At 51.5% G+C, this 24,698-nt stretch overlaps 1 protein-coding gene and 1 non-coding gene across 2 annotated transcripts; both read right to left on the reverse strand.

Moving 5' to 3' along the window:
• Window positions 1-8,117: 8,117 nt before the first annotated feature.
• Window positions 8,118-12,793, reverse strand: FXYD4 (FXYD domain containing ion transport regulator 4). The gene is made up of 9 exons (XM_032142898.1): window positions 12,740-12,793; window positions 11,660-11,705; window positions 10,656-10,788; window positions 9,956-9,988; window positions 9,818-9,844; window positions 8,892-8,966; window positions 8,731-8,770; window positions 8,384-8,421; window positions 8,118-8,306 (listed from the first exon to the last, which is right to left on the reverse strand). Exons 3-9 carry the CDS (start codon window positions 10,690-10,692, stop codon window positions 8,287-8,289), a joined length of 270 nt encoding a protein of 89 aa, XP_031998789.1. The 5' UTR covers window positions 10,693-10,788; window positions 11,660-11,705; window positions 12,740-12,793; the 3' UTR covers window positions 8,118-8,286.
• Window positions 12,794-17,277: 4,484 nt separating this feature from the next.
• Window positions 17,278-17,381, reverse strand: LOC116466130 (U6 spliceosomal RNA). The gene has a single exon (XR_004247383.1). It is a non-coding gene; the product is annotated as a U6 spliceosomal RNA (small nuclear RNA).
• Window positions 17,382-24,698: the final 7,317 nt, after the last annotated feature.

Below are 24,698 nucleotides of genomic sequence, written 5' to 3' on the forward strand. Positions count from 1 at the left end.
CTCCCACCTCAGCCTCCCAAGTAGCTGGGACTGGAGGCACACACCACTATGCCCAGCTGATATCTGTATTTTTTGTGGAGATGGGGTCTCACTATGTTGCCCAGACTGGTCTTGAACTCCTCAGCTCAAGTGATCTGTATTCGGCCTCCCAAAATTCTAGGATTTCAGGCATGCACCATGGTACCCAGCCATGCCCATTTGTTAATACTGTCTATGGCTGCCCAGGTACTACAGCAGGCAGAGAGATGGGTAGTTGTATCAGAGACCACATGGCCCACAAAACCTAAAATATTTACAGACACTACAGGAAATGTTTTTCAACCTGTGGCCTTAGGCATGACTAGGGCATTCCCTGCAAGGTAAAAGTCAAGATACTGCATCTTGTTATGTTGTAGAACCCCAAATTCAGGCTTGTGTACCTGATGTGTAGCTGATGCCAAACATGGAGACACAGGTGCTTGGAGATAAAGGTTTGTTTGATTTGGCCAAGGTGAGAAATCTGCCTTAACAAAAAGAAGCAGCGTGGAGGTTTTTGTTGTTGTTTTTTGTTTGTTTGTTTTAGAGAGGGGGGGTCTCCCTATATCGCCCAGGCTGGAGTGCAGTGACTTTGAGAGAGTCTCAAAGTGCTGGGGTTACAAGTGTGAGCCACCGTGCACGGCCTCAGCATGGAAGTTTTGACCTCTGTTTTCAACCTGGGCCAATTCACCCCTCCTTAGGCAACATGGTGGTCCTCCACTCCTGGGAGGTCATAGTGAGGCCGAACTTGCTGCAGATACCCAATCGACATAGTACACTACAGCCTCGGCCTTCCAAAGTGCTGGGATTACAGGCATAAGCCACCATGCCAGGTATGGGGAGTTTTTACACAGCTAGAGACTAAGGGAGGGGCAGTTGCAGAGAACAGAGGGGGGAAATGTCTGTGTTTCATTAGTCTCACATAGTGTCTTGAATAACCAGACTTCTGGGTGTCTGCAGCTGGTCGCAATGTGTTTAAAGACATTCATTGCTTCTGCAAAATTTTTTTATGGCCCTGAAGTTATCTCCTCCTTCACAAGGAACAGTATTTCAGCAGTTTATAATTTCATTATGGGAACAAGGAATACTGGGCAAAAAGTGAGTGGTTAATGTGTAAGCAAGTAAGGGCCTGATAAGAATTTTCATTCCTTGAGTCACTAAAAATGCCAGGTGTTGAAAGAGGCATAATTTTGGGTAGTAGTTTTTGGATTTTGGATAAAGCTGCTTTAACCCTTGAAAATACCCTGAGGCGTGGCGCAGTGGCTCACACCTGTTAATGCCAGCACTTTGGGAGGCTGAGGCAGGTGGATTGCTTGAGCTGAGGAGTTTTGTTTTGTTTTTTTTTTTTTAAGATGGAGTCTCACTCACTCAGGCTAGAGTGCAGTGGCGCGATCTCGGCTCATTGCAACCTCCACCTCCCCAGTTCAAGCGATTCTGCCTCGGCTTCCTGAGTAGCTGGGATTACAGGTGCGTGTTGCCATGCCCAGCTAATTTTTGTATTTTTAGTAGAGATGGGGTTTTACCATGTTGGCCAGGCTGGTCTTGAACTCTGGACCTCAGGTGATCCACCCACCTCGGCCTCCCAAAGTGCTGGGATTACAGGCATGAGCCAGCGTGCCTGGCCAAGCTTAGGGGTTTGAGCAGCTTGGGCAACATGGCAAGACACCGGACTCTACAAAAAATACAAAAATTACTCAGGCATGGTGGCTCACACCTGTAGGCCAGCTACTTGGGAGGCTGAGGTGGGAGGATCACTTGAGCCCAGGAGGCAGATGTTGCAGTGAGCCAAGATCGCACCACTGCACCTCAGCCTGGGTGACAGTGAGACCCTGTCTCAAAAAAAAAAAAAAGAAAATACTACTCCTGCTAATTACTACTAGGTGACCAGAAGGATGCAAGGACTCCACCAGCTGCTCTGCCATCTGCTACAAATGACAGCATAGGCCCCATCAAAGAGGTACCTGTGTTCCTAAATGATTTCATGTGGCGCCTCTGATAGGTCTCAGTAAACACTCACAGGCCAAATCCTGAAACTCTGAGTGTTCTGAATCAAGGCCACGTTTTCTGCAGGAGAGGGCTAGTTACCTTTCTTTTCTTTTTCTTTCTTTTTTTTTTTTTTTGAGATGGAGTCTCGTTCTGTTGCCCAGGCTGGAGTGCAATGGTGCCATCTCAGCTCACTGTAATCTCCGTCTCCCAGGTTCAAGTGATTCTCCTGTCTCTGCCTCCCGAGTAGCTGGGATTACAGGCACCCGCCACCACACCCGGCTAATTTTCGTATTTTTAGTAAAGACAGGGTTTCACCATGTTGGCCAGGCTAGTCTCAAACTCCTGACCTCAGGCGATCTGCCGACCTCGACCTCCCAAAGTGCTGAGATTACAGGCGTGAGCCACTGCGCCCAGCCTAGTTACCGTTCAAGAAGCAGCCCCCAAGTACTTAGCAGTATGGGAGATAAGTCACCTGCACTAAGACTACCCTCATGATTTGGGTGCTGGCAGATGCATCAAGTCTCAAGACATCTCAGTTTTATTATCAGTTTTTGTTTTTTTTAAAGACAGAATTGGGCTGGGCGTGGTGGCTCATGCCTATAATCCTAGCACTTTGGGAGGACGAGGTGGGCGGATCACCTGAGGTCAGGAGTTCCAGACCATCCTGGCCAACATGGTGAAACCCCGTCTCTACTAAAATTACAAAAATTAGCTGGGCGTGGTGGCACACGCCTGTAGTCCTAGCTACTTGGGAGGCTGAGGCAGGAGAATTCTTGAACCCAGGAGGCAGAGGGTGCAGTGAGCCGAGATCACGCCACTGCACTCCAGCCTGGTGACAGAGCAAGACTCCGTCTCAAAAAAAAAAAAAAAAAGAATCTTACTCTGTACTCTGTTGCCCATGCTAAAGAGCAGTGGTGAGATGATAGCTCTGTCTCTTTTTTTTTTTTTTTTAGACCAGGCCTTGCTCTGTCACCCAGGCTTGAGTGCAATGGCATGATCGCGATCACGGCTCACTGCAGCCTCAAACTCTCAAGTGATCCAACTGCCTTATCCTAAGTAGCTGGGACTACAGGCATGCGCCACCACACCCAGCTAACACGTTTTTTTTTTCTTTTTTTTTGAGACGGAGTCTCACTCTATTGCCCAGGTTGGAATGCAGTGCACCTCTTCCTCCCGGGTTTAAGCGATTCATCTGCTTCAGCCTCCCGAGTAGCTGGGATTACAGGCGCCTGCCACCACGCCTGGCTAATTTTGTATTTTTAGTAGAGACAAGGATTTCACCATGTTGGTCAGGCTGGTCTCGAACTCCTAACCTTAGATGACCCACCTGGCTCAGCTTCCCAAAGTTTTGGGATTACAGGTGTGAGCCACCATGCCCGGTCCTAACATTCTCGAAACAACAAAATTATAGAGATAGAGGACAGTTTAGTGGTTAGGCCTGGGGGGCCTAAGTAGGGAGGGAAATGGGTTTGGCTATAAAAGAGGAGCATGAGGGATCCTGGTAATGAACTGTTCCAGATCTTGACTGCGGTGGTCACAGGCATCACAGGTGATGAAGTTGCACAGAACTAAACATACATACACACACAAATGAGTGATGTAACACTGGTGAAATCTCAGTAAGGCCAATGCTTCTAGCAGTTTCAATATTCTGCTGTGATATAGTGTACTATAGTTATGCAAGAAGTTGCCACTGGGGGAAACTGGCTTATCTCTCTGCATTATTTTTTACAATTGCATGTGAATCTACAATTATCTTAAATGTAAGGGTTTTTTTGTTTTGTTTTGTTTTAGTTGAGAAAAAAGAGGCAGGCCAGGTGCTGTGGCTCACGCCTGTAGTCCCAGCACTTTGGGAGGCTGAGGTGGGAGGACTGCTTGAACGCAGGAGTTCCAGACCAGCCTAGGCAACACAGTGAGAGCCCATCTCTACATAAAAAAAATTAGCTGGGCTGGGTGCAGTGGCTCATGCCTGTAATCCCAGCACTTTGAGAGGCTGAGGTGGGTGGATCACCTGAGGCTGGGAGTTCGAGACCGGCCTGACCAACATGGAAAAACCCCATCTCTACTAAAAAAAAAAAAACAAAATTAGCCGGGAATGGTGGCACATGCCTGTAATCCCAGCTAATCAGGAGGCTGAGGTAGAAGAATCACTTGAACCTGGGGGGCAGAGGTTGTGGTAAGCTGAGATTGTGCCATTGCACTCCAGCCTGGGCAACAAGAGCAAAACTCCATCTCAAAAAAAAAAAGTAGCTGGGCATAGTGACATGCGCCTGTGGTCCTAGCTAATCTGGAGGCTGAAGTGGGAAGATTGCTTTAGCCCAGGAGGTTGAGGCTGCCGTGAGCTGTAATCATGCTACTGCACTCCAGCCTAGGTGAGAGAGTGAGACCCAGTTTTAAGAAATAAAAAAAAAAAAGAAGAAAATAAAAAAATACAGAAATTTAAAAAAGAGAGCTGGGTGCCATGGCTCACGCCTGTATTCCAAGCACTTTGGGAGGCTGAGGTGGGCCGATGGCTTGAGCTCAGGAGTTTCAGACTAGCCTGGGCAACATGATGAGACCTCATCTCTACAAAAAATATAGCTGGGTGTGGTGGCATGTGCCTGTAGTTCCAGCTACTTGGGAGGCTGAAGCAGAGGTTGCAGTGAGATGAGATTGCACCACTGCACCCCAGCCTGGGCGACAGAGCCAGACTTTGTCTCAAAAAAAAAAAAAAAGTATTATTTTAAATCAGAATAATAAGTCCTTTCTGTAGTCCTCACCTTTGGGTTCTGAAACAATAGCTTTTTTTTTTTTTTTTTTTTTTTGAGACCAAGTCTCACTCTGTTGCCAGGCTGGAGTGCAATGGCACAATCTCAGCTCACTGCAACCTCCGCCTCCTGGATTCAAGCAATTCTCCTGCCTCAGCCTCCTGAGTAGCTGGGATTACAGGCATGTGCCACCACGCCCAGCTAATTTTGTATTTTTAGTAGAGACAGGGTTTCACCATGTTGGTCAGGCTGGTCCCGACCTCAGGTGATCTGCCCGCCTCAGCCTCCCAAAGAACTTGGATTACAGGCTTGAGCCACTGTGCCCGCCACCCGTCGGTTAGTGGTATTTTATAGAGACGGACTATCTCGTCTTCCTGGAACCCCCCGCCTCGTACAAGCGTGAGCCACCGCGTCCGGCCATTTTTTTTTTCTTTTGCAAACTTTTAAACTTGATTATTTTGGGGTGCTAGGTTAGAAGTTGGTTTACTTTGTGAGTAAATGTCTCTGTGATGTTTTCTTTTCTTTCTTTTTTCTTTTTTTTGGGGGGGAGACAGTCTCGGTCTGTCACCCAGGCTGGAGTGCAGTGGTGCGATCTCGGCTCACTGCAACCTCCACATCCTGGGTTCAAGTGATCCTCCCACCTTAGGCTCCTGAGTAGCTAGGATTACAGGCATGAGCCACTGCACCTGGCCGATTTTTGTATTTTTAGTAGTGACAGGGTTTCATCATGTTGGCCAGGCTGGTCCGGAACTCCTGACCTCAAAGTGATCTTCCTATCTCGGCCTCCCAAAGTGCTGGGATTACAGGCGTGAGCCACTGAACCCAGCCCTGAAAAATAAAAAGATTTTTAAAATAAAAAAGTGAGGAAGGATGTATAGTCACCCAGCAGCACAGTCCCTGGGCTCTGTCTTTGACAATGATAAACAGCGGGAAGGCAACAGGCCCCAGTCCTTTGGAAACAGGGCTCAGGAGCAGGACACCAGGTTTGGAGGCTGGCTGTGAAATTCGTTAGCCCATGAGAACGTCTGGGTGCCTTCTCTCCTCTAACCTAACCCTAACCCTAATGTCATCCGCATCTCATAGGTTGCTAGGAAAATTTGACATGTGTGAAGTGTTTACAGTGGTGTCTGTCACGCAGTAAATCCCCAATTGAGTGGAAATGACACTTTGCTTTCTCTGGTCCCCCCCACCTCTCCCCGCAGCCCCTCAACTAGGAGAGGATGACAAGGGGAAATCACCCCCCACCTCCGAAACAGGCCCCAGGAAGGGGTTTCTGAGGCACAGCCAGTAATCCCACAAAGGGAAGCCTGGAGAGCCTCTGTCATGTCCTAGTCAGCATATTCCTCACTCCCAGAAGGGAGAGAGGAGAGCTCATTTCCCCCTGGGAACCAGGAGCCCAACTCCAGGGACAGACCTCGTCCATCTGGGGCCAACACCGACTCCATCCTCCACTGTCACCCAGGCCTGGCCTCCCATCAATTTCTGACTCCTCCCACCATGATTTTCCCAGGCTCCATGAGCGAGAGCCGTCACCCTCCACATCAGAGAGATAAGCCTGTCACTAGGCAGTCACACCTAGGGACTCATGTGCGGTACGGCCTCCTACATGAGTGGTCACTTACAGGACTTGGGGGAACTGTCGCACCTGTCCAGGAGAAGTTTAAATGAAGCAGCATGAGAGCTTGAAAGCAGAGCAGCAGGTGTCCACCACGATGTGGCCCCAGGATACATGTGAAGGTGGAGGTGGGTGGATGTCATGTCCAGAAACCTCTGCTCCCCAGTAGGGCACTGGGGTTGGAAGTTGAGGCTGCATCTCTTGTCAGGGTCATGGGGCCACCATGCAAGGACAGGGTTTGCTAGGATTTCAAACAGCAGAGCTCCTGATAGTCGTGACTGTGCAGCCCTGCCCTGGGTTCCTCAGTCAGAAAGCATGCACTGCTTCTGGTCACCTTTGTGTGGCTTCCCCTGGGTCTGCCACTCCAGACTCGGCTTTCTTACCTCACTTTTCGTGTTCTCAAAAGCAGTCTCTCACACCAGTGTCTTCCCGTGCCAACGAGGAGAGAGCTCTGCACTGCACCCCCTGGATGAGGAGGCGTGCTCAGGAGTCCCCCTCTACCAGCCCTGCTGGGTGGCTCCCACCCCTGCCTCTGTGTCCTGCAGGGCTGGGCCTTGCCTCCTCAGTGATCCTATCGCCTGCATTCCAGTCATGCTGCTAATTCCCTCCACCAGGGTGGTTTGCGCACAGGCCCCTCCCTGGGTCCACCTGTGCAGACTCAGCGCCGCCTCTGGGCTGGCCATACCAGCTGGGGCTGCCGGTAAAGGGCGGCTTCCCCAAAGCACTGGGGCTTGCCAGGCCTTCTGTGACCCGCCCAAGATTCCCTGATAGTGGCTGGACTCAGCCAGGTATCCTTAGTCCCACTCAGCCCCACCTTGGAACCTTGCTCTCAGCCCCTATGTGTCCTGTTGCAAAGGCCCTGGAAGACATGTGGACCTCATTTTTACACCTCCGGGGCCCTGCACAAGTCTCTGACCCCAGCCCACAAGTCAGGAGACCTTAAGTCTAGGATACATCATACTTCTCAAGGATGTGGCCCACCCTGAGACGTGGAGGGAGGGTTCATCATTGGAGACAGCTGCCCAGCCCAGGCCCTGGCCTCAGATTGGGAGCTGCCACCTGGCAGGGACTCCATTGTACTCTGGCCTTTGCTGGAGGCAGAGGCTAGAAGTGGGCTCAGTTCCTTCTCCTGGGCTGTCAAGGGGCAGGACTGCAGGATGGGCACCAGGCAGAAGTGGCACTTCACACCCCTCCCTGGGGTGCTACAGGTACATTGCCAGGGAGGTCTTCCTGGAGGGGAGTTCAGGCATGCCAAAGAACTTGGATTTGCACACATGGTGTTTGTCTCCCACATGCACTATGCAGAACATACTTCTTCATGGAATTTCACAGGATATTTCCTGGGAGGAGGGGGGCCCATGGGGTGAGCTGAGGATTTTACTGGGATGGGTCAAAGGAATTGCTACATTTTCTACCATAGAGAGCACTCAGTGGGTGAGATGAGGTCTCAATGGGGGGCGAGCCCTGGGGGTCACTCTAGGTTAAAGGAAGTCGTGGGTACCTGAGGCATCAGGACTTCTAGGGCACCCGTGCAAGTGGCGGAAATGGAAAGGTCTTCTGTTATAACACTGTGGTGTTTCACGGTGCATGGGTCTCTCTGTGGGGCTTGATGGAGTGGGAGCCATAGGAGACAGTTGGGTGGCAGGGACTCAGGGATTGGGAAGCTTGCTGGGAGTGGGCATCCAGGGAAAGTCAGCAATCCAAGGGATTACCCACCCCCAGACCCAAAGACGATGGATGACAAGACTACAGAGGAGGGGGTGGTGGAGCGAGTTTAATTCATAAAGAAGCCTCCTGATCGGAAAGGGGCCTAACAGCCTGCCCTTGGAGAGAAGTCCTTCCTTGAGGATAAGGCCTCCCAGGGGAGGAGGTGCTGGGGGTCAGTGTTAGGCTTCAGGCCATCCCTGGAGGCTGGTCCTGTGCTCAGCAAGTAGTGGCAGAACCTGCAGAGAGTGGCGAGCAGGCCATCAGACACAGTCCTTACGCAGACATCCCCTTAGCCCTTGAAAGCCCGTCTCACCTGGAGTGATGAGTGGGATGGCTTTCTCAGGTACAGGACTAGAGAAAGGACCGCATCAGAGCATCAGAGTAGTAGTATCAGGTTAGCCTGGTGGACCTTCTCCCCTACATCCCAGACTCTTGCTGCCCGGCCCCAGGAGTGCACCTCCTTGCTCTCCTTCATTGGTCACTTCCCACAATACTGAGGTCAGAGCTTTCTCTGACTGGAGCCCTTCAGGGTTGACTATCTGAATAACAAAGCCGGCTGCAAGCCCAGCGAGTGCCCAGGACGCTGTTCACTCTCCAGGTCAGGACTGTCGCCCCATAGTTCTGCCCTGAAGGAGGAGAGCACCACAGGGTCGGGCTCACCTGTGCTGCTTCTGGCTGCTCTTGCATTTGCATTTGCCACCTGGGAGGGAGAGAGGGGTCAGCACCAGGGTCAGTGCTGGAATGAGAGCACTCTCTCTTTCTGCCCCACCCTGTCCACCAGCCCCACCCTGTCTGCCAGCCCCACCTGTCCTGCCACTCACTCAGAACTGCCACGATCCCAGCAATGGCCAGAAGCCCTCCGCAGATCAGTCCGCTCAGCTGCAGGTTTTTCCAGTCTGGGGTGGGTACAGAGAGTGAGCTTGCACCAGCCTGGGGCTTCACTCATTCATTCAAAAGACATTCGTGAGCCCCTGCTTGTGCCAGCCACTGCCATATACATAAAGACAAGCCAGCAACAGAGGCATCATTCTATGTCTGGTGGGGAAACACTAAGAAGAAAAAAAGTGAGGCTGGGTGCGGTGGCTCACACCTGTAATCTCAGCACTTTGGGATGCCAAGGCGGGCAGATCACCTGAGGTCAGAAGTTCGAGACCAGCGTGACCAATATGGTGAAACCCCATCTCTACTAAAAATACAAAAATTAGCTAGGCGTGGCGGCAGGCGCCTGTAGTCCCAGCTACTCGGGAGGCTGAGACAGGAGAATTGCATGAACCTGGGAGGTGGAGGTTACAGTGAGCCAAGATCATGCCACTGCACTCCGGCCGGGGCGACCGTCAGAATCTGTCTCAAAAAAAAAAAAAAAAAGAAGTGGACATGCGCAAAGAAGGGGCTTTGAAGGATGATCAAGGAAAGCTGTCCTGGAGCTGAGGCCCAGGGGAAAGGAGGAGAGGAGGACCCCCTGAGGGCTGGGGACTAGGGAAGGGGAGGGTGAGGGTGAGTGAAGGCAAGAGGGCAGGGGTGATGTATCAGGGGGCCTAACCGCCCAGGCACCAGCCCTTCTCCAGGAGGGTTCCTAAGCATCCTGTGGCCACCCTCCCCTTGTTGGAGCGACGCTCTCACAGAGACCAGGTTTAATCCCCCATCCCACTTTGTCTACACTGGGTCCACACCACTCCTCACCAACTTGTCTGGCAAAGAGGTCCAGGATAGGCAAGGGTAGGGTGGGGGTGGGAATATCGGGTCTTACCATAGTAGAAGGGATCGTCTTTATTGGCTAGAAAAAATGAGGGAAAAAGACTTCAGAACCAGAACCAGGATACAGCATGTGGGTGTCAGAGGGGAGATGAGGGCAGAGTGGGCAGGCTGTTTGGGGGGCCTCACTCACCAAATGGGTCATTGGCTTCCAAGGCAGTCAGGCCTGTGTGGGAGGAGCAGAGAAAATGGGTGGGAATTCATGACACTGGTGTCCAAGTGAGCCAGGCAGCAGGACCCCAGCCCGGAGGTTGTGGGGTGACCCTGGAGCCACCAGTTCCCTTCCTCATGCCCTCCCCAGCCCCACACAGCCTCAGGGTTTGGACCCACCCAAGCCCTGCTATCCCAGGCTTCCTGATGCTCCTGTGTGCGTGCTGACTGGGATGGTTTGTTACGTCTCTGCCCCCTGAAGAAACAGGGAGTGCTTGTCTTTTTTTTGAGTCAGAACCTCTCTCTGTCACCCAGGCTGGAGTGCAATGGTGCAATCCTAGCTCACTGCAACCTCGACCTCCCAGGCTCAAGTGATCCTCCCACCTTGGCCTCCCAAAGCGCTGGATTACAGGCCTGAGCCACTGTGCCACCCTGCTTTTGTCTTCAAGCCACAGGTGGTTAATGTTTTCCATGGTTGAATTCCTCTGGAGCTATTAGGACCTTTTTGCAATATTCTCATCCTACCTGTACTGTCCTTTCCTTCATGTTTCTCTCTAAGTTGGCAGTTTGAATAAAGCATGCTGATTGAACACCAGACTCCCTTTGGGAGATGTTGTCTGGCTTTTGCTACCTTTGTAGGTGGGGTGAATGCAAGAGGGTCCCAGGAGACTGGTAGGACTCACCTGCCAGTAGGAGAAGGGCCAGGGTCACTCTCTCCATGTCACAGTTCGAGGGGCAGGGCTGCAGGGGCAGAGGCACTGGGGCTGGGGTCTGTAGCCCACGGATCTGCTCCAGGCTCACAGCTCACTTGGTCAGCTAGAGGGGGTGGGGGCAGGCAGAGCCCCGTGGTGAAAGTAGGTGTACAAACCCCAAGGATACACTTGCTTGTAGGGCAATCTTGGGAAAGTAACTACTTTCTGTCTTCTCATCTAGAGATGGTGATGGCCTAGGGGAGTTGTGTGGATTGAGTAAGCACAAGCTAAGAGCTCAAAACTGTGCCTGCACAGAGTAAGTGCTGTAGAAGGCGTTGTTAAAATCCATGCGACAAACCCACCCCCTACTCCTCCCCATGAGGAAGATACTATTATTGTCTTTATTTCAGAGAAGAAAAAAAAAATGGAGCTTAGAGAGGTGTAATCAGATGCCCAGGGTCAGGTGGCTGCTATTCTAAGTCAGGGTCTGGAGCCTGCCTTCCTAACCCCACACAAAGGGCATTGTTATCAGGCCCCAGGCTATTGTACCCAAAGGTCTGGGCCTGGGGTGGCCAGAGTCCAGCACCCTCAGTCTGAATTCCCAGAGAGCCTCCACAAAAGCAAGGGTGCAGAGGAGGGAGGGAGCGCTGAGTCCTGGGATGAGGCGACTGCAGCAGCCAGGACCTCCCCTGCCAGCCCTGGCAGGGGACCCTGCTCCAGCAGACCCAGATTCTGCTCTCAGAGTATAGATATCCTGTAGTATGACATTTCTCCCTCAGGTTGGAAGTGGCCAGGACCCCATTTACTTGTGCTTGGGGAGGCTGAGTCTTTGAGCGCAGGCCCCCTCCCAGCCCTCTGCATATTGTTAGCCTAGTGTGGTCAAGTTTTCAATACTGAAGCCATTGTCATCATCTGCTGTACCCAGCTCTGGCCTCCTGATGAGATCACAGATCCAGGGCCAGCTGTCTGGGCTGGGTCCCTTCTCAGCAATTTACCAGCTGTGTGACTCTGCAGGCTCCTCACTGCTCCTTCACCAGTGTCCTGTAAAAGGAGGATCATCAGAATAGTAGCAACCTCATAAGGTTATAGCGATGGAATTACGTGAACTACTGTTTGTCAAGCCTAAGAACCATGCCTAGCACACAGTAAGCACTAAAAACCTGTTACAATAAATATATCCATAGGCTGGGCGCAGTGGCTCACACCTATAATCCCAGCACTTTGGGAGGCTGAGGCAAGTGGATCACCTGAGGTCAGGAGTTCAAGATCAGCCTGGCCAACATGGCAAAACCCCATCTATACTAAAAATACAAAAATTAGCTGGGTGTGGCGACAGGCACCTGTATTCCCAGCTACTTGGGAAGCTGAGGCAGGAGAATCGCTTGAACCTGGAAGATGGAGGTTGCAGTGAGCCGAGATCTTGCCACTGCACTCCAGCCTGGGCAACAGAGTGAGACTCCATCTCAAAATAAATAAATAAATACATCCATAAATAAACACACAGTCCTTCTGCAGCGGGAGGGAGGCACTGGAGGGAGAGACTGCTAGGTACTGCTTCTGAACATCGGTTCTTGGGCTAGGAGCAGTCTCCAAAGCTGGCTTCCCCCAGCCTTCACTGGTCTCTCTCTACCTTCACCAACCTGGAGTTCCTGGAATATGAGGGTCTCAACTCTAGGCCACATTTTTTATTTTATTATTATTATTATTACTTTTTTTTTTTTTTTTTTTGGAGACAGGGTCTTGCTCTGTTACCCAGGATGGAGAGCAGTGGCGTGATCTCGGCTCACCGCAGCCTTGAACTCTCTTGGCTCAGGTGATCTCCTCACCTGAGTATCTCAAGCAGTTGGGACCAGAGGTGCACCCCACCAGCTCCTATATTCTTTAGCCAAGGGCTGGCTTCTGTTTCCTCCAGCCCCCAACTCACCATCCATATGACAGTGGGTGCAAAGCAGGAGGCCTTCAAGCGGCTGCTGTAGCATATCTGTCCTCAGACCCCTCAACAGGCTCCTCATTACTCAGAATTCTTGGGCACCCACCCCCTTCACCCAGCAGCCCCAAAGTGGACGCCTGCTCACCTGCGAGGTCACCTTGGCAAGGGCTCACCTGAGCTGGCAACGCAGAGAACGGATCTGAGGAGGCTGCTGGGCAGGTGGGTCGGCTCTTTAAACCCTGCAGCCACACCCAGGGCTCCATGACGCAGGCTGGAGGGAACTGGTCGGGCTCCCTGCCACACCCAGGGCTGTAGAGGAGGGGCGGGCTGTGCCGAAGACCCTCTTTTGGCTTCTTTTTTTTTTTTTTTCTTTTTTTGAGACGGAGTCTCACTCTGTCGCCCGGGCTGGAGTGCAGTGGTGCAATCTCAGCTCACTGCAACCTCTGCCTCCCGGGTTCAAGGAATTCTCCTGCCTCAGGCTCCCGAGTAGCTGGGACTACAGGTGCACCCCACCACGCCTGGCTAATTTTTTTTGTATTTTAGTAGAGATGGGGTTTCAACGTGTTGCCCAGGCTGGTCTCGAACACCTGAGCTCAGGCAATCCGCCCACCTCGGCCTCCCAAAGTGCTAGGATTACAGGCGTGAGCCACCGCGCCCAGCTTTTCTTTTGGCTTCTTTAGCTCACCCAGATCCTAAAAGAGGGACCCGGAGGGTGCTGGGCAGGGTGTTTCTGGGCTCTTGTGCCAGCTGTGGGGGTTCTGGGACCTCTGTGTGAGGGTGTCCTGGGGACCGCGGAGGATACCAGGAGCCAGGCACTGACCTTGAGGCTCCCTGTGCTCAGTGGTGCCATGCCACTGCTGTCACTTGCACTGGGTGTCTAATGAAGGGAGGCTGGTGGCCGATGGGCACCCCCAGGGGTGGCTCACCCTCTGACAGGGCCCTGACACCCACTTAGCCTCCCCCACAGGTGAGGGATGGGGCCAGGAGGAGGATAGCCGCCCCCGGCTGAGGAGTGGGCTGCCTCCCTCTGCGGACCTCAGGCCTGCCTTGTTGCTGGGGGCCAAACTCACCCCACACAGGCGTTTGGAAGACCCCAGGCTCCCTAGTCTGCTGTTACCCCTCCTTAATTCTTTTCCAAATGAGGGACACTTGTCCCTGTCCAGAAGCTAAGGGGGGATGGCTGACAAGGGATGGGGGTCTCTGGGCTGGGAGGGCTGGGGAAGGCAATGATGGTTTAGTTTGTTTGTTTGTTTGTTTGTTTTTGAGCCGGAATCTCGCTCTGTCGCCCAAGCTGGAGTGCAGTGGCTCGATCTTGGCACACCACAACCTCCACCTCCCAGGTTCAAGCAATTCTGTCTCAGCCTCCCGAGTAGCTGGGATTACGGGCACACACCACTGTGCCCAGCTAATTTTTGTATTTTTAGTAGAGATGGGATTTCGCTATGTTGAGCAGGCTGGTCTCGAACTCCTGACCTCAGGCGATCCACGCGCCTCAGCCTCCCAAAGTGCTGGGATTACAGGCATGAGACACTATGTCTGGCCCAGACATACTTTTAAGTGGAAAAAAAGTATAGGGCAGTCTGAATAGGATGCTGTCACTTGTGTAAAAATATAAAATATTGGCTGGGAAAGGCGGCTCGTGCCTGTAATCCCAGCACTTTGGGAGGCTGGGGCGGGCCTGTGTCTGTGTGCACGCTGTATGGGGCTTAGCACAGAGGAGGTGTCCAGGTGTTTCCTCGGGCAGCTGTTTACTTGAGCTCATTGCATATATGACTGCACTTAGCCCTCACAGAAGTCCTTGGAGGTTCATACTCTCATTAGCCTGTCAATCTACAATAGTCAAACAGGTCAGATTTTAGTTTTTTGTTTTTTTTTTTGAGACGGAGTCTCGCTTTGTCACCCAGGCTGGAGTGCAGTGGCACCATCTCGGCTCACTGCAAGCTCCGCCTCCCGGATTCACGCCATTCTCCTGCCTCAGCCTCCCTAGTAGCTGGGACTACAGGCGCCTGCCACTACGCCTGGCTAATTTTTTGTATTTTTAGTAGAGACAGGGTTTCACCGCGTTAGCCAGGATGGTCTCGATCTCCTGACCTCGTGATCCGCCCGCCTCTGCCTCCCAAAGTGCTGGGATTACAGGCGTGAGCCACTAAGCCCGGCCTAGATTTTAGTTTTAAAGGAGTTTATTTAAGTGTACAGGTTAAGGATTGCCTGCTCAGGAAGTATGGATTGTAAAGAATGGAAGTCTTGGCTGGGGGCGGTGGCTCATGCCTGTGATCCCAGCACTTTGGGAGGCTGAGGCAGGCAGAACATGAGATCAGGAGTTCAAGACCAGCCTGGCCAACATGGTGAAACCCCGTCTCTACTAAAAATACAAAAATTAGCCGGGCGTGGTGGCGCACTCCTATAGTCCCAGCTACTTGGGAAACTGAGGCACAAGAATCGCTTGAACCTGGGAGGTGGAGGTTGCAGTGAGCTGAGATCGTGCCACTGCACTCCAGCCTCAGCGACAGAGTGAGACTCCATCTTAAAAAAGAAAAAAAGAGAAGAATGGAAGTCAGAGTTTTAAAGTCTCGGTGGGGTGTGGGGGTTAAATCCTGACACTCTGGGAGGCCAAGGTGGGCAGATCACTTGAGCCCAGGAGTTTGAGACCAGTCTGGGCAACATAGTGAGACCCCGTCTCTACAAAATAATAGAACAAACAGCCTGGCGTGGTGGCACACACCTACACTCCAGCAGAGGTGGGAGGATTGCTTCAGCATGGGAGGTCAAGGCTGCAGTGAGCCCAGAAAGCACCACTGCACTCCAGCCTGGGTGACAGAGGGAGACCCTGTCTCACAATAAATAAGTAAAACGTAGAAGTTTGGGATCATTTATTTTATTTTTATTTTTTTGAGACAGAGTCTCATTCTGTTGAGACAGAGTCTCATTCTGTTGCCCAAGCTAGAGTGCAGTGGCACGATCTCTGCTCACTATAACCTCCGCCTTTTGGGTTCAAATGATTCTTGTGCCTCAGCCTCCTGAGTAGCTGAGATTATAGGCCTGAGCCTCCATGCCCAGCTAATTTTTTGTATTTTTAGTAGACACAGGGTTTCACTACATTGGCCAGGCTGGTCTCAAACTCCTGACCTCAAGTAATCCACCTGCCTCGGACTCCGAAAGTGCTGGGATTACAGTCATGAGCCACCGTGACCGGCCTGGGATCATTTATATAGACACAGTTTAGGAACATTTAATAGGATGTTAACTGTTTTTTTAATCTTTTTTGAGACAGTGTCTCCCTCTGTCGCCCAGGCTGAAGTACAATGATACAGTCATGGCTCTCTGCAGCCTCGACCTTCTGGGCACAAGCAATTCTCCTGCCTCACCCTCCTGAGTAGCTGGGACTACAAGTGCACACCACCACGCCAGGCTAATTTTTGTATTTTTTTTGGTAGAGACAGAGTTTTGCCATGTTGCCTAGGCTGGTCTCAAACTTCTGGGCTCTAGTGATTCACTCACCTTGGCTGCCTAAAGTGTTGGGATTACAGATGTGAGCAACCCACTGCCCCTGGCTGAATTTTAACTTTTTAAAATGTAAGGTTTAATATATAGTTATAATGATCTGGGCCGAGTGTGGTGGCTCACATCTGTAATCCCAGCACTTTAGGAGGCCGAGGCAGGTGGATCACCTGAGGTCGGGAGTTCGAGACCAGCCTGACCAACATGGAGAAACCCTGTCTCTACTAAAAATATAAAATTAGCTGGGCATGGTGGTGCATGCCTGTAATCCCAGCTATTTGGGAGGCTGAAGCAGGAGAATTTCTTGAACCTAGGAGGCAGAGGTTGCAGTGAACCAAGATTACGCCATTGCACTCCAGCCTGGGCAACAAAAGTGAAACTCCATCTCAAAAAAAAAAAAGATCTGATCAGTTGAGGTAGTCTTTCTTTAGGAGGAAGGTCTATTTAACACTTTATTTATTTAAAATTTAAATATTTGTATATAAAATGAAGGCTGAGTCAGGCTGGGGGTGGTGGCTCACACCTGTAATCCCAGCACATTGGGAGGCCGAGGTGGGAGGATCACGAGGTCAGGAGTTTGAGACCAGCCTAGCCAACATAGTGAAACCCCGTATCTACTAAAAAATACAAAAAATTAGCTGGGCGTGGTTGCGGGAGCCTGTAATCTCAGCTATTCGGAAGGCTGAGGCAGAAGAATCACTTAAAGCTGGTGGATGGAGGTTGCAGTGAGCCAAGATCATGCCATTACACTCCAGTCCGGGGAACATGTGAGACTCCGTCTCAAAAAAAAAAAAAAAAAAAAAAAATGAAGGCTAGGTCTCACTACATTGCCCAGGCTGATCTTGAACTCTTGGTCTCAAGTGATCCTCTTACCTTGGCCTCCCAAAGTGCTGGAATTATAGTGGTGAGCCACTCCTCTCAGCCAATTTATTCATTTTTTAAATTAAAACATATGGAATCAGCCTGGACAACATGTTGAAATCCTATCTCTACCAAAATAGAAAAAATTAGCCAGGCGTGGTGGTGCACACCTGTGGTCCCAGCTACTTGGGAGGCTGAGGCAGGAGGATAGCTTGAGCCTGGGAGGCAGAGGCTGCAGTGAGCTGAGATTTCGCCACTGCACTCCAGCCTGAGTGACAGGGTGAAACCCTGTGTGTGTGTGCGTGCGTGTGTGTGTGTGTGTGTGTATATATGGGATGCTTCAAACATTTGCATGTCATCCTTCTGCAGGGGCCATGCTAATCTCTGAATTGTTCCAATTTTAGTATATGTGCTGGAGAAACAAGCACTGTTTAACATTTTACGCTGAAGATGTAATTGTCATAAGGTCCCTGTTCGAGTGTCATCCAGTCTGAGTTAGGTACAGCATAATAAAGGAAGCAATTCATTAATTATTATTATTATTATTGAGACATAGTTTCACTCTTGTTGCCCAGGCTGGTGTGGAGGGGCGTGATGTCAGCTCACTGCAACCTCTGCCTCCTGGGTTCAAGTGATTCTCCTGCCTCAGACTCCCAAGTAGCTGGGATTACAGGCATGCACCACCATGCCTAGGTAATTTTGTATTTTTAGTAGAAATGGGGTTTCATCATGTTGGTCAGGCTGGTCTGGAACTCTTGACCTCAGGTGATCCACCTGCCTCAACCTCCCAAGGTGCTGGGATTACAGGCATGAGTCACTGCACCTGGCTAATTATTTTTTTGTAGAGACAGGGTGTCACTATGTTGCCCAGGCTGCTCTCAAACTTCTGGGCCCAAGTGATCCTCCTGCCTCAGACTCCCAAAATGCTGGGATTACAGGTGTGAGCCACTGCACCCAGCCAAAGCAGTCAATTTATAACAAATATTAGTGATTGGAAGGGGGACGTATGGTCTCTTGTCTTTTTTGTCATTTATTAAAGAAGCATACTGAGAAACAGAGTTAAGCTGTAATTTAAGAAATAGACTTGTGAGGCCGGGTGCAGTGGCTCACACCTGTAATCCCAGCACTTTGGGAGGCCGAGGCAGGCGGATCAGGAGGTCAGGAGATCGAGACTATCCTGGCTAACACGGTGAAACCCAGTCTCTACTAAAAATACAAAAAATTAGCCAGGCGTGGTGGCAGGCTCCTGTAGTCCCAGCTACTCGGGAGGCTGAGGCAGGAGAACAGCGTGAACCCAGGAGGCGGAGCTTGCAGTGAGCTGAGATCGCACCACTGCACTCCAGCCTGGGTGACAGAGCGAGACTCTGTCTCAAAAAAATAGAAGTAGACTTGTGAAATGTTATGTGATTCAGATCATAGTCACATCTGTCTTAAAGCTTAAAGTGTTTTAGGTGTTGTAAACTTTATTTTCACAATCCCCCCTTTAAGGATGAGAAAACTGAGGAAGAGAAAGGTTGAGTGACTTGCCCTATGTCACATGTAGGGTGGATGGTGAGGTCAGGACCCCAGCCTGGTGGCTGGATGGCGACACTCTCACTGCCTAGGGCAGCCGCCTCACTGTGCGTTTTTTTTTTTAGATGGAGTCTTGCTCCGTTGCCCAGGCTAGAGTGCAGTGGCATGATCTTGACTCACTGAAACCTCCGCCTCCCGGGTTCAAGCGATTCTCCTGCCTCAGCCTCCAGAGTAGCTGGGACTACAGGTGCACGCCACCACGCCGGGTTAATTTTTGTAATTTTAGTAGAGACTAGATTTCACCATATTAGTCAGGCTGGTCTCAAACTCCCGACCTCAGGTGATCCACCCGAAAGTGCTGGGATTACAGGCATGAGCCACTGCACCCAGCCTTGCTGTGCTTTTTATGGTGTGGCCTCTCTGGGTGCCACGATCTCCTGGAGGGCAGATCTTGGCCTGCCTGACCTTGTGTTTCCTGGCCTCTGCCTCCCACTCTCTCTCTGCTGGTCTCTGGGCATGTGTCCCCCAGCCATTCTCAATGCAGGAAGTAGAATGTAATGGCTCTGCAGTAACTGAGCAGAGTTTAAACTTGGGGCCCATCTCCCAAGCCAGGTGACATTGGAGAAGGTTTCTACCTCCTTGAGTCTCGGTTTCTTCATTTATTAAAGGAGACTAGTGAAAGCATTGTTTTGAGGGCTCGATGTCCTGAGCCAGCTCTCTTGCCATGGTGGTTTCTCTGAGGGTGGTGTCACTGAAGCAGGGTATATTTTCTCCCACTTTCTGTCTGGGTCTCCCAGGTCTTTTTATTTTATTTTTTATTTTTGAGACGGAGTCTCACTCTGTCACCCAGGCTAGAGTGCAATGGCGTGATCTCGGCTCACTGCAACCTCCTCGTCTTGGGTTCAAGCGATTCTCCTGCCTCAGCCTCCCGAGTAGCTGGGACTACAGAGGCCCACCACCACACCTGGCTAATTTTTGTATGTTTAGTAGAGATGGGGTTTCACCATATTGGCAAGGCTGGTCTCAAACTCCTGACCTTGTGATCCGCCCGCCTTGGCCTCCCAAAGTGCTGGGATTACAGGTGTGAGCCACTGCACCTGGCCTTTTTTTTTTTTTTTTTGAGACAGGGTCTTGCTGTCACCTAGGCTGGTGTGTAGTGATGCTATCATGGCTCACTGTAACTTTGACCTGCCAGGCTCAAGTGATTGTCTCACCTCAGCCTCCCAAGTAGCTGGGACTACAGGCATGCGCCAACATACCCAATCAATATTTTAAATTTTTGTAGAATCAGGGCCTCCCTATGTTGCCCAGGCTGGTCTTGAACTCCTGGTCTTAAGTGATCCTCCCAACTCAGCCTCCCAAAGTGCTAGGATGACAGGCGTGAGCCACTGGGTGCGGCTTTACTGGGTCTTTTAAAATCTCTGTGTGTGTGTGTGTGTGTGTATGGGTGTGCACGTGCGCACACACACGCGAACGCATACAGCACTCCTCAAAATAGACCATCTCAGCCTTCTACTGATGCCTGTGATGTTCAGTCCATCTTGGGAAATAGAAATCTCAGGTTATGTTCCCACTGTGTGCCAGGTAAGATACTTGCCACTTCCCTTTTATTTTATATCTGGGTACATTCCAGTCTTTATTAACTTTCCTCGGGGAAATTAATACCTTCATGGACACATGTATGTTCTTCATAGAGCAACAGGGAAAAGCTCATTGAGTGGGGGAGGCCAGGTGTCAGGGAGGAGTCCCAGTTGCGAAATGCTCATCTTCAGGTGCCACTCTGGGCCACAGACTTCCCTTCCTCCGCACCAGGTCCTTTGTATCCTTTGCAGTGCTGAAGCCAGAGAGAGAAGATAAGTTGAAGCTGGATCCTGTAATTTTCTCCCTTTGAAACGTCTTGATACCTCCGAACTTTGACCTGCAACCACCCAGCTGAGGCTCAGGCAAAGTGGTGTTGTTTTTCCTTTACCCTTCCAGTCTCATCACCCAAGGTTTGATTTCTTGTAGGGTTCAGTGCCTCTTACCCAGCTTTCCCATATTTGTACTACATAAGAAGTCCGATTCCAATGCATCGCTCCAGGAGTTTTGGTAAGAAACGCATGTCCAGGAAGCAGGGCAAGAAACTTCCTGAACACAGCCTTCATTGCCAGTCCAACCCTCAGGAATTACACCATGAGAGAGTTCATCCAAACACTCCTAATGGATGAAAAAACACTTTTTTTTTGAGACAGGGTTTCACTCTGTCACCCAAGCTGGTGTGCAGTGGCACAATCACGGCTCACTGCAGCCTTCACCTTCCAGGCTCAAGTGATTCTCTTGCCTTGGCCTCCTAAAGTGTTGGGATTACAGGTGTGAGTCACCACCCCCAGCCAACACTTCTTTTTTTTTTTTTGAGACAGAGTTTCTCTTCTTTGCCCAGGCTGGAGTGCAATGGGTGCGATCTCGGCTCACTGCAACCATTGCCTCCCGAGTTCAAGCAATTCTCCTACCTCAGTCTCCCAAGTAGCTGGGATTACAGGCACGTGCCAGCACGCCTGACTAATGTTTGTATTTTTAGTAGAGACAACAGGGTTTCATCATGTTGCCCAGGCTGGTCTCGAACTCCTGACCTCAAGTGATCCGCCCGCTTTGGCCTCCCAAAGTGCTGGGATTACAGGCGTAAGCCACCACGCCTGGCCCAGCCAACACTTCTTAATATCCAAAACTTTTAAAGCTTTCTACACCATTTTCTGGTCATTTATTTATAAGTACTGGGTTTAATACCTAAGAAGATACGTTCATTAACCCAGGGACTGACTTTGCATCACTTCCAGTGTACAAGGTATTGCTGCAGATTGAGTGTGTGGCCAGAAATTGGGGGCCTCTCAGAGGGCACACAGTGCTAAGGTATGGTACACACCGTGGATGAGGTGATGTACTGTTGTACTTGCAGAAGGTACACTCAAAGACCTATATTCCCAATCTCTGGATCTGTCCAAGCCTCAACCTGTCCCCTGCCTTGGATGGGTATCAATACCACCTGGCTGAGGTGAAGTTTTCTTTCCACCTGTTAAAGGTTATAATACCTCACAGCAATAGGAATAGGAATGGTGGATCCCTGAAGAGGGCAGAAATTGTTGTGGGGTGAGGATGGGGGCAGGCAAAAATGCTAGGGCCTTCTGGAGAAGTGCATCTGAGGTTCCTTTTGGAGACCTTCCAAAGCAAAGGTGGCTTTTGGGACTTACAGGACCCCTTTCCTATGAATGCCTGCTTTCTTGAGGCTTAGTCCCCCGCTGTAGCCTGATGGGCCAGAACTCAGCTGAGAAGGCTGGAAACTTGGGCGGAGCGCGCTGCCCTGTGCTCGCTACCAGGGCACAGTGTGACCTTAGCAAGCCATTTCTCTTCTCTGGAACAGTTTCCCTCTGGGGTCTCTCTCATGGTGGCCCCCTTTCTCCTAGGCTACCGATCTTACCATGTGTGTCTCAGGGCACTTCCCAACTACAGTAACAGCTCTTGTAAACTGAGCAGTCACTCAACTGAGCCCTCTCTTCTGAGTATATGCAGCATAATCAGATTAAAAGTAGACTCAGTCACGGTTCCCGAAACTTTACGGATGAGCAAACAGGCAGAAAGAGGTAAGTCGGGGGCACACACAGCAAGTTAACAGCCTGGATTTGACTCCAAACTTGTGCTGTGAATGGTGCTTCTGAATCTTGAGGTTAACGAGCTTTCTTCACAACCTGTCCTGGGAGGGATTAATTCCACAAATGTGTACCAAAGGCTGAGCGTGGACCACCCCCTGCCCCTTGCTGCCTGTGCGTGGTCATCTTTTTTTTTTTTTTTTTTTTTTTTCTGAGACGGAGTCTTGCTCTGTTGTTGTCAGGCTGGAGTGCAGAGGCACGATCTCGGCTCACTGCAACTTCCGCCTCCCAGGTTCAAGCGGTTCTCCTGCCTCAGCCTCCCAAGCAGCTGGGGCTACAGGCGCGCGCCACCACACCTGGCTAATTTTTAGTAGAGACGGGGTTTCACCATGTTGGGCAGGATGGTTCTCGATCTCTTGACTTCGTAGTCCACCCGCCTCGTCCTCCCAAAGTGCTGGGATTACAGGCGCAAGCCACCGCACCCAGCTTAGACTGTTTTGAGGCAGAGGAGGAAATCCGAGGTCCCTTGCCCCAAGGCCTTTCCCAGCTGTCTCCACGAGGACTACTGGACTCCCGCCTGGACCCCCGCCCTGTGAGTGTCCCCTGCTCTTCCCGTCTCTCCGCAGATTCCTCGGGCCCACGGATATGGAGCCCACTCCCTTGGAGGGCCCTGGGGAGGGAGGCAGCCGACTCTGCTCACCTCCTGCCTGTGCTAGGCAGGCGAGCAGCGTCAGGCGCGGCTGCTGTCCTAGGGCTCAGCCTTAGGCTGACTCCCGCGTGTAGGGCAGGAGGCTCTGAGCCCTAAGGACAAGGCGGCACGGAAATGGGGCGGAGATCTCCCCGGTAGCGACGACCCTCGGGACTCTAGAAGTTAGGCCCACTTAGGCCGCCAGAAACGACCCCACGGCCTCTAGGAGGCCCTCCCGCAAGGGGCCGCGAGAGAGCCAGAGGAAGGAGAACTGCGCTGGCCGCCAGTCAATCAGCACCAAGGAATGTCGATGAGGCGAGCTCGCGGGAGAAACCGCCAGTGAGGCCAGGGCCCAGGAGGTGTGGGCGGGACTTTCCTCCGCGGAAGTGGTCCCGACCCTCTTCGCGTAGATTGGCTGCTTCGCGTAGATTGGCTGCTCCGCTTTACCTGCAAGCCCCTGCTCTACCGCGCTTGCGCACCGTTTCCCATGTAACGCGCGGCTCGGGTTACTTCTTTGCTTGAGTCTCAGTCCATTTGTTTGCCAATATGTGCTGCGCCATGTCGTGATGGTGGCGGTCTTCAGTAACGGGGACCTTGGAGGCTGGGAGGGATAACTAGATGTGAAGGGCCGGCACTGGGGGCGAGTTCAGGGCGGGCAGGGCGGAGGGATGGGCGCGAAGAGTGAGGCCTGCAACCCCGCAGGGGGCGCGGGACCCTGGGGAGTTTCCTGCTGGGGTGAGACAGTTGTTAGGTTTGCATTTCAGAACGTTCTGGTAGGGGGCTGTGTAGCAGGGTGAGAATGAAGACCTGTGCAAGAGGAGAAGCCGAAAGGGTTCAAGATGGTAGGCAAAGTCATTTGTCATCAAACTTTGCTCGTTCCGCACCTGGGAGAACGCGAGTGCTTTCCTCCTACTGCACAGGTCACCTCTTGGCCCCCTGGTGCAGCTCCTACTCATGCTTCTCCTGTACCAGACTTCTTAGCTCTTGGGCACCTCCCTTTCATTTCCTGCAGGCACTTCACAGTCAACAACTTTTAAAATAAACTTTTCCGTTCCCCCACCATCTGACCTTTCAGAATTTCCCATCTCAGGTCGGTCTCTTTCCCACGTGGTCCCACAGGCCACCACTAAGCACAGTCATATGGAGATATCTGCTGAAATGTGTGCCAGATCCTCAGGATATGACCCCATCAAGGACATGGACAGTGGTCCAAAGTCACAGCGCTCAGCATACAGTCTGACTCCACCAAAGGGAAGTTAGGCAACTCGGTTCCCTGTCCTCCCCGCCCCCACCCCCAGTCAGAGCCCATCCTTCTAGTTCTTCCATATCTCACGTATTCAATCTTTTCTCTCCATCCTAATTCTCATCCTCTCCCAAGGACCACTGTGAGCCATTTCCACTCTGTCCAATTCAACAATTGCCTCACCTGGGAAGCCACTTTCCCTATTCACCTGCCTCCCCTCCGGGAGGGCCACCTTTCCCAAACCCTACATCACAGGTGTGGGTGTATCTGCCTTGACCACTCACCTCCCTTTTCTCCCAGGGCTGTGATTTCAGGTCACTCAGCTTCCTGTTCCCAGAGACCTTGGCACATGGATGGAATTCATTGTGGGAACTGGATGGATGTGTGAATTAACTGTTGAGTAAAATGATTGATAAATCACTGAGTAGAAAGGGCGCCATGGCTCACGCCTGTAATCCCAGCACTGGGAGGCCTAGGCAGGTAGATCCCTTGAACCCAGGACTTCGAGACCAGCCTGGGCAAAATGGCGAGACCCCGTCTCAATAAAAATAAATAAATTGGCCGGGCGCGGTGGCTTACGCCTGTAATCCCAGCACTTTGGGAGGCCGAGGCGGGTGGATCATGAGGTCAAGAGACCGAGACCATCCTGGCCAACATGGTGAAACCCCGTTTCTAGTAAAAA

This window comes from Hylobates moloch, unplaced genomic scaffold (assembly GCF_009828535.3).
Source record: "Hylobates moloch isolate HMO894 unplaced genomic scaffold, HMol_V3 SCAFFOLD_3, whole genome shotgun sequence".
Classification (NCBI taxonomy): domain Eukaryota; kingdom Metazoa; phylum Chordata; class Mammalia; order Primates; family Hylobatidae; genus Hylobates; species Hylobates moloch.